This window comes from Protomyctophum bolini, assembly GCF_963924005.1.
Source record: "Protomyctophum bolini genome assembly, chromosome: 18".
NCBI classification, from domain to species: Eukaryota; Metazoa; Chordata; class Actinopteri; order Myctophiformes; family Myctophidae; genus Protomyctophum; species Protomyctophum bolini.
Window position 1 is genome coordinate 12,954,987 of NC_137879.1, and position 9,851 is coordinate 12,964,837.

The window sequence follows — 9,851 nt, forward strand, 5'->3', positions numbered from 1 at the left end:
TTCTCTTAACTTAATCTATGTTATAGACTTTGGCAAATACAAATGGACAGAATCAATTCAATTTAATTCAATATAGAAATAGAAGAAAAAAAAACCTACTAAACTTCCACCACCATTAACTTTCCTACAGATCTACACAAGGCCCATCGTAAAAGTGTCCAGTTATCCTCTGGGCCCACTCCACAACTCAAACTATCCAGTATCGGTCAAACCTAAAGCAAAGGTAAGAAGTTACTGCCATCATGTGGCAAAAAAACGAACTTCTGGGGTTTCCTTGGCATTGACAGGCAGTGTAAAGTTGGCTTTCTGGCAATGGCAAGGTACTAAAAAACAGCTAATTTATTCCTAGTTCCAAATGGTGTGTAACTCTGAGAGTGTATGGATGGAACCAAATGGACCGTCCAGTTAGTCCAGTTAGTAGTTTTAAAACACAAATTTCACCATTACTCATTTGTAAAAGTACGATGACTATTTTTAATTGAGTCATTATTTTTAAAGTAATAATTATGTAATAATAATGGTCCATTTGTCCACTCTCAAGAGTTATGGGGGTCCTTGAAATGAAAAAGTTTGAGAACCACTGCACACTAAAGGCCTATTCATAGTCTGGATTTTCGGTGGTGAGCTGACCACCGCGAAATAACGTTGAGCGGTGGTGAGTAAAAACAGAGAGAAGGGCTGGAGCGGTGGCGGTGGTTTGCTCTTCACCGTGGCTCGTGACGTCATGTTGTAGTTCGGAGGTCACCTAACCACCAAAAATCCAGACTATGTATGAGCCTTAAGGGTGCGTTCGGAAATGCACACCGGGAATGTAGTCAGTTTGTTGAGTGTGGTGGGCGTTGACGTCAGAGTGCATTCAGTGTGCCTTATTTACGAACGACCACAGCTGTGACGCAATCACAACCCCAGCTTCAGGGTAGGGTCGCTCAGTGCGGGCACTCGACACACCCGGTGCGCAGCGCATTGGATTTTCGAACGACAACGTAACGAGTGCACTGAATAAACGATCGACAAGAGATCACACCAGTGTGTTCAGGGCGCATTTCCGAACGCACCCTAAATGGAACAGAGCCTTAATTAGTATCATCGGTAACACCTGTGAAGGAAGTAGAGAAGCGGCCCGGAAGTAGCAAGAGTTATTCTGTGTGCATCCACGCAACTAGTCCTTGGGTAAAGGAATGCCAAGCGCCGTCTGATGCATCCCTCCTTGCATCTGCTCCTTGGCCCGGGCAACTTGCTGCTCCGTGCAGCAGTCCTGTAGGAACACTGTAGCCAGGTTGTGCAGGCGGGGGCTCTCAGACAGCGAGAAGCGCAGCATGCAATGCAGAACGGCGGGATCGGTGATCTCGGAACGCGACGAGGCCGTCGTGAGGTTCATGAGGGTAGTGATGGCCGACAGAACCGTCTCTTCTCTCCGGCTCGACAGGCAGGCGGTGACCAGGGGAATCCCGCCACTCTGCAGTATGAGGTCACGGCACTCCCGATCCATACTGAGGTTGCACAAGCCCCCTGAAAATAACAGCCGACGCAATCAGGGTTCCATTTTTATCTCCAACTGAATGACAGCAAGTTTGAGGTTGTTTGGTCCACCCGATTCCACTACTCAGATCCAAAACAATCTCGGCACCCTCTCCACTTCTGTCAAACCACATGCCAAAAATCTAGGAGTATTTTTTGACTCTGCGTTTAAATTCGATAAACAAATTAGTGCAATAGTCAAATCCAGTTTCTTTCACCTCCACTCCATCTCCAAAATCAAACCATTTCTCTCCACACACAACCTTGAAATCCACGCACTAATATCATCCCGGTTAGACTACTGTAATGCCCTCTACACTGGGATTAGTCAGTCATCCCTGTCCCGTCTACAACTTGTTCAAAATGCAGCAGCCAGACTCCTGATCGGCACCAAGGGGGAGAGATCACATCACCCCTGTCCTCTCTCCACTGGCTGCCGGTCCGGTTCATAATCCAGTTCAAAACCCTCCTGTTTGTATACAAAGCCCTTAATGGGCTGGCCCCCTCCTAGATCACGACCTCCTATCCTATCCCCCCTCTACCAGGACCCTCAGGTCAGCAGACTGGGGTCTCTTGGGGTTCCGCACAAAAGAGGCTCAGGGGCGACCGCACCTTTGCTGTCTCAGCCCCCACACTGTGGAACAGCATTCCCCTCGCCGTTAGGTCTGCGCCCTCCGTTGAGTCTTTTAAATCACAACTTAAATCATTTTTATATTCACAAGCCTTTGCATCACCGACATGATCTTGCACCTTTCCTTTTAGATTACTTTGTCCTATTTGCCTGTTGTTCCATTATTGATGTCTTCTGCACTGAATTGTACTGTATTGTATTGTATTGTATTGTATTGTATTGTATTGTATTGTATTGTATTGTACTCCACTATATTCTGCCTTGTGAATCACTTTGGTACAATGAGAGTTGTTTTTAAATGTGCTATATAAATACATTTGATTTGATTTGATTTGTAATAAACCAAAAAACAACTGACTAACTACTTAAGGTCTTTACTTCTTCGTATGACAATATAACAAAAATAACCAATCCACAAGCTTATCGCATTAAGTGTAGTGAGCTTGTAGATCTGCTATTTTGGAAATATTGCCCAAATGCCAGGGCTAATGTAGTAAACAAAACCGTAACAAAATAATACATTTTAATTCACTGTTAAATTGCACTATTATCAAACATCTATACACTTGCTCACCAATTGCATTGTTTGGGTTTTTTTTATTGCATTTAAGTGGGTAAAAGCAAATTTTTTGTGGCACAATCTAGTAGCTCTACAAAATTATGTGTCATGTGACGAAGTATAAAATATGCGTGACATCATCTGTGATACTCACTCACCCATTCCAAACTCTACAAAGTTCCCGTTGTCCTCGGTGAGCATGTCCAAGAACAGCTCAATCACCTGCAGTCGCCTCAGATCCTCCATGTTTTTTGGGTCATATGCAAAATTGGCCAGGTTGGCCAACACTTGCTCCTTGGCCTCTGATAAATGAAATTGGAAGTTTATTTGTTATTTATTTGTTCAGTAATACGAGTGAGTTTCCATCTCTTTATTAGACAGAAAATACAGGATACAGATTAAACAAGTGAAATTGGAAGTGATGACACAAAGAAATTAGCAGACAAAATTGGTAATGGAACACTAGTCTAAAAATGAAGCTGCTGATAAATAGGTGGTACACTTAAAATGTTAATTATTTTATAGTAGAGATGGGGAGCCTCCTGTTACTATAAATAAAATAGTGCTTGTTTAACACACACACACACACACACACACACACACACACACACACCTTCATTGTCGGTGTCCTGAAATTCAGTGACAAGTGTCTGCAAATACTGGAACCGGTCAGAACCTGCGGACATCGTGACTACAAACTACAATGTTTCGTTTGATCACATCATTTAAAGGGCTCTACATACGGAATCAATTCATCATTAATAAATGCACTCTTGTACATCGTCGGCATGATCGTGGGCAACGGATTGTTTACAAAGTTTTCCAATCTGGTCCGTCCGTGAAATATGTCCCGCAAACAACGTCTCTATATAAAAATGTTTCCGCCTGAAATAATCAATAATGTCTTTCGATAGGGGTATACATGTGTTTATTTGTTTCGATAAAATTCAAGTGGATTAAAAAAATTAAATAAAACAAGAATGCACGAAAGGCCGTATGCCCAATCGGGTATTTTGCTGTCTGTGGTAGACTAGACTCCAAGGAATCTTGAATGTTTTGGTTTGATATTGAAACGGAACGGTGTTCACGCAACGGAAGTAAGGGGGAGGTCACAGCACACAATCTTTTTAGATATGTCTGTCACATTGTGTTTATGTTGGATAGTTTGTTCATGAAAACCGGATAAAAACAGTTGTAAATACTCCCACACCCACACACAGCTTTAGTTCCAATCATGAAGCAACCAAATCTGTCGTCTGGAAAGCGTCTTACCAAACCGATTTTGTTTGGGACCCTGATCGTGGGACTGGCGACTGGGTTCTTCAATAGGTAGGCTGCCGTCTGTGTGTTTCACCAGGCTGAAAATCTACAGGGCAGTTAGCTCTGGTCCATAGCCATAGCCTTACTGCTCTTGCTGACACGGCATTAGAGCTATGGATCAGAGCTACAGGACAGTGTGTGCTTTCTGTCAATGTCTATCACAGGAGTCTATAGCTGTCACTGTCACTTGTAATATGTAAAAAATAAAAACACTGTGCACATTAGCAGTCGTTAAACTTATGCCACCAGTCACTCAAGTACAAGACTGTCTGTCACAATTCACAAATGGCCATGGGGCATTTGGTTTTGCAGTAAAAAGAGCACGAAATATTTGTAACATGTTTATAACATGTTTTTTGTTATAAAGCACTGACCAAATGAACACATGCAAGACAAAATGAGCAGTGCAGAAAAAAATAGTACTTTGAGAGTTTTGTTAGTTTAATTGAACATTTGGCATATTATGTGTGCCTGTTTTTATGTAGCATGGGGTTGTGAGTCTGCACCCTGAAGAGGTCTTTTTTTTGTAATACTTTGAGTCAAAACATGTCAACAAGACAATACCTCATTAATACATTTCTGGCGCACCAGTCTTGTTGTTCCCAAATGTTCCACGAGTTCTACAGAACAAATCATTGATTCAATTGCATTATTATCCCATTATCTTTCATCCAGACACTTGTTCTTTGAGGACATAGCTGACCTCAGGGCCCAGGAGCGTGCACGCAACAATGCCAAGCTGACAGAGGTACTGGAGAGGAGACAAAGGCAGATTGAAGAGATTGCGGAGAAGAAGGCAGCAGGAAGCGGTTGAATCTACCACCCTTGACCTACTGGATCCTAGCCCCGGTTTCCAGAACTTTTAATTGTTTAACTGGAGCCTAAGTGGAGCCTGGGCTTGGTGGGGCAGAGAGACTCACCTACCGGAGGACACTTGAATGTAGTAGATCAGGAAAAGGGAAACAAAAGGTATACATGCGAATTACATAGGTTACAAAAAGCTAAGACAAATTTCAAAACGATCTAAAAACACTTACATATTGTGGGGATCTGTATGCTCACCTTCACATTTTTTTGTTTAAAAAAAGATAGGAGATTCTTCACAAAATGAGATTGCATATAGGTGTCTGAATCTAGATCTCGATTATACAGTATATTTTTTCGATTCATTGTGCAGCAATACTTGAGTGACAAACAGAAGTATCCAGGGGCTAGGGTTAAAGCCAAACATCTACCGCTAGGAATCACCCCCCCCTTGGCCAGGGGAGATTCTGGACTTCAGGCGGAGCTACTATGCAACTTGTCACAGCACAAAGGCCCTGTATTGTTGACATTGTTTGGTGGCTGTGTGTGTGGTGGCTGGGTGTGTGTGTGTGTGTGTGTGTGTGTGGGTGGGGCACTTGTGAACACCAGACTTGTATCTCGACCTGACACTATTTGATTCGCTGCTATGACATTTAGCTGGTGATATTAAGGCACTAATTCAATGACGAAATAATTTACCAATAAAATGCAGTTTTGGGGAAATTAATGTTGATTTTTTACATTATAATTTTTTTGTCAAATGCAAGTCATCAAAGGACAGAAAAGTAAACTTAACACACACATGGGTGGGATCAGAAAGCAAGGATAGTTATGAGTCCAATAGTGAAAGATGCAGAGTTGCATCTTTCCCAGATATACAGAACATCAACATATACTCAACTATTGTCAAGCACTGCCAGGAATGGCATCCACATTTTTGGAACTTAGCTTGTGTATTCTATCCGTCATGATGGATTTGTTACAGCTTAGCAATGGAGAGCATCTCGTTGAGCTATCTCTTAAAACATGGAGAGGTCCAGTTTATCAGTATACATTTTTTGGCAGTAACCTTAAGCATCTGTTTTTCGTGGGGAGGAACATGGAAGGGCCCTTGTCTCATCAGAGCAACCACATATTGCTAAACAGCAAACTGGCTGAATATCCCTTTCCAGTTGTCTGGAGAACCAATACAATATATTTGGGTACAATACCACATCTATCAGGTCATAGTCATAGGGGAGAATGTTGGGTACATTTTATTAAGTTTAGATTTGGAGTAATGCAATCTGAGCAATACTTTAAATTGAATCAATCTATTTTTAGAATTGATAGAGCAGCTCTGAATACTAGACAGGCCCTTCTCCCACAAATCGTCTGATATTGAAATGCTCCGCTCAGACCACGCCTCTCTGAGATGACCAGAGTCCACCGACACCCCAAAGACAGCAACAAAGCTAGAAACTAAATAATTAGAGTTTGGATGTGAGAATTAAGTCATAGTTATAGTCAGGGTTTGACTATATTCTGGGATATGTTCACTCACAAAGTGCCTAAAGCTTGCAGAAGATGATATTTAGTCTGCAATTGAGCAAAAGAAGCCAGTTTATTGTCTATGTAAAGATCTTCAGCTCCATCCCTCCTCCAATCTGAAAATATGAAAATACACCAAATACCTGGTTTAAATAATAGATTATGTGATATAGGGGTGTCCACAGAAACATTACAGAGAATATAGGCAGAGAAAAACCCATTCTAATCTGGTTCTAATCTAATCTTCAGGGAGTTCCTAATAACAAAATTATGATTAAACAGTTTATTTGAAGGCTGTGCTCTGGGTGTGAGGTTTGAGACTGCCATGGATTCAATCTTTAACCAGAGGGGGGCGTCAGAGGACCAGTCATCACCACGAAAGCCCCACTGCCAAAAGGTCAAGGCCCTTGCATTTGCAGCCCAATAGTAATGTTTAAATATTGGGAGGCCAAGTCCTTCTTCGCTTCGACACTTACATAATTCTGTGAGTTTTGGAAATGCAAGGTGTTTTATCTGCCCATATAAATTAAGTAACAATCGAATCCAGTTGTTTAAAAAAAGACGAAGGCATGAAACAGGGAGATTTTGGTAGTATAAAAGTATAAGAACCTTGGCAGTGAGACCATCTTCATTGATAAAGGCGATAACTTCCAGTTTCTGATATTGCTTTTTAGCTTGTCTATCATGTCCAGGAAATTCAGTTAAAAAGCAATGAAACGAATAGCAACTAATTCTAATGGAAGAGTCCAAAAATGTCTGGCTCAAAATGATCACTACAAATTCACTACAAGCTTGTAGATCGGCTATTTTTCATAATGTTTGCCTCCTTATATTACAGGTATTTGACAATTTGGCCAATGTTTGACCAGTTTTTTTATAGTATAGTTTGTTGATTACGTTTGATGCAGTAGTGGTCTTTTTATGCGTGGTTTTTGTTTTGGTGGTAAAGAGGTCTCAAATGTCCTTAATTGTCACTTCACTGTCATCTGTGGACGACCACCCAAAATCATGTGGGGACCCCTTCTGGGGGTCCCAACCCACAGGTTGAGAGCCAATTGCACCACCTCACACTAAGTTCAAACTTAGCCTAGTTATAGCTTAAATGGCTTTTAAGTCAAGACTTATGCATTACTAAAAGCCATTTAAGCTATAACTAGGCTAAATTTGAACTTAGTGTGAGGTGGTGCAACCCCCCGCAGCAGGTGCTTTGGGCTTTTAATTTCACAATAGAGGCAAAGAGTATAGCCTAAAAGGTAACATTATTAAAAGACAGAAATAAGTGCAGGTGAGAAAGAAAACCCATATTAAAAGCACCATAAACGTATTATATCTATATCCATCTCTATCCAATCCATCTATATCCATCCATCTGTCCATCTATCCATCCATCCATGATCCATCCATCCATCCATCCATAACCATCCGTTAGTCTGTCTGCTAGAGGGCGCTCTTTTTCAGTTTTTTCCTTTGTTTTGCCAATGGGTTCCCAGATCGTCCTTAAATGCTCGCATATACGTATGCACGTGCACACTGTTTGTGAAATGTCACAGTTATCATAAACTTATGAATATGATGATAAACATTAACACCAAACCAATGTGCTCGCCCCTGATGGATAGATTTATAGGCATTGGGGACAAGACTAAACCTCGATCTGCTGACTGGCTCAAATTGGAATGCGACGGACGAGGCAGCTGCCACATTCCCCAGAGCTGCTGGAGTTGAAAGAAGATCTTAGCGCACTACTCTGCTTGCAGAGCCAACACAGTAACACACCCAGCACTAGCAGCCTGCAGCCACACATTCATCATCTGGTTGGTATTGGTAGGCCTACTACTCGCATGTTTACAAACGGTTGCTTGTTGTGATGTCATGTAATGTGCTTTTACATCTCTTATAAGAACTCAACTTGTATTTACTTTACAGCCTCTACAATCTAGTAGTAGCCGAAGTATGCAGTGACATTTCTACCTATAGCCTTGAAAAAGTAGCATGACAACACAACTGATAATAGTAGGGCTACTGGGCTACATCATCCATTCCTTCTGTGTTCCTTCCTGTAGGCCTATGTGTCCCATCCACATCACAGATTGCCCACCTCTCGAAATTTCTCTCAGATTTCTGTCATTCCATTTTCTCTGTAACCCACAGAAAGTCTGTTTTAAACATTTAATTTACCCTTCTTTGTCCTTTGTTCAGGGTTGACTGCAGGTACGGTACGTGCAGGTCTCAAAAACTGGTAGAAAAAGGCTTGCAATCTTTAAGGAAGATTTAGATAGATACTAAGAAAATATATTTTCGTGCTCATAAAGTGAGAAAAGAAATCAGAACTATGCTGTTGTTATACTGTACTGAACTCCTAGACAGACACTTGTGCTGAAAAAGACAGTTTCCCATCATGCACCTGTGCACAGTGTGAAGCTCAACAGTGCCACTTTCTCACCTGTTGGTACTCTAAACAGACAGACAGACAGACAAAGGGACACAAAGCGACATGATGGAGACGGTGTGCCCACTTCTCAAAAATGCATTCGGTCATAAGACCTGCAGGTGCTGAGGATCAGTGTCATCAATGCAACTGATCAAGGACATCATAGGCAATAGTGTGCCATCACGCGGCCTCACTATTGCCATGGTGATGTCCATGATTATGAGCATGACAATGTTTTTTTAGTCTCTGCCTGTGGAGTGTTCCTTAAAGCTTTTGTGGAGTGTGAGTCTTTTTCAACTAGTCATCCCCAGTTAATCAAAGGTGGCAATTTGAAATGTTGAGTTTTTTCTGCCCTACTGTTCGGCTGATCGGCTTAGTAGTATGCAAGGTAAGGTTGACTGTGGACAGAGTACAGACACACAGACAAACTGAGGCGATTGCATGCATCTCCTGGCGGAGGTAACAAATTGTGCAGTGGCAGCTACACTAATTGGTGGAAAGGGCACAGACACATGGCTTTTCTCCAGGGCTCTGTGTACACAGCCAATAGACTTCCCACCAGGAAACTCAGGGGCCCCTAGCTTAGCTGTCAAGAGGCGGCGAGAATCAGAGACAAGATGAGATGAGAATCAGTGAGTGGGGGAAGCTCACACAGGAACCCTTTTATGAAATGAAAGTGTCATTATTTGTAATGGAGTATTGCACAAGAATTAGATTTTTAACGTAGTCAGATAAAAGCCATGGCTGCTACAAAGTGAGACCATTCAGAAAAAGTAGTTGAAACAAAGTCTCTAGGAAATAAAATATTCCTCCCTCTGTTTTCTCTGTGTTCTGAATGGTCTAACCCACAGTTCACATGGCCCCCTCCCCCTGCAAGTGTGAGAGAGCGCGTGTGTGTGTGTGTGTGTGTGTGTGTGTGTGTGTGTGTGTGTGTGTGTGTGTGTGTGTGTGTGTGTGTGTGTGTGTGTGTGTGTGTGTGTGTGTGTGCGTGTGTGTGTGCGTGTGCGTGTGTGTGTGTGTGTGTTGTCTTAGCCTTATATAGTGCAGACTAGTTTGTC

At 42.1% G+C, this 9,851-nt stretch overlaps 1 protein-coding gene across 1 annotated transcript; it reads right to left on the bottom strand.

The window, feature by feature from the left end:
* Positions 1-47: 47 nt before the first annotated feature.
* Positions 48-3,592, bottom strand: armc7 (armadillo repeat containing 7). The gene is made up of 3 exons (XM_080789932.1): positions 3,322-3,592; positions 2,867-3,010; positions 48-1,509 (listed from the first exon to the last, which is right to left on the bottom strand). Exons 1-3 carry the CDS (start codon positions 3,392-3,394, stop codon positions 1,160-1,162), a joined length of 567 nt encoding a protein of 188 aa, XP_080646058.1. The 5' UTR covers positions 3,395-3,592; the 3' UTR covers positions 48-1,159.
* Between the last annotated feature and the right edge of the window lie 6,259 nt (positions 3,593-9,851).

Excerpts from the sequence above, each read along its gene's own strand:
- armc7 (XM_080789932.1), bottom strand. The coding sequence starts at position 3,394 with ATGTCCGCAGGTTCTGACCGGTTCCAGTATTTGCAGACACTTGTCACT. Across the intron at positions 3,011-3,321 it reads TCAGGACACCGACAATGAAG|AGGCCAAGGAGCAAGTGTTG; the intron begins GTGTGTGTGTGT and ends TTCATTTATCAG. Across the intron at positions 1,510-2,866 it reads CTTTGTAGAGTTTGGAATGG|GGGGCTTGTGCAACCTCAGT; the intron begins GTGAGTGAGTAT and ends TGTTATTTTCAG.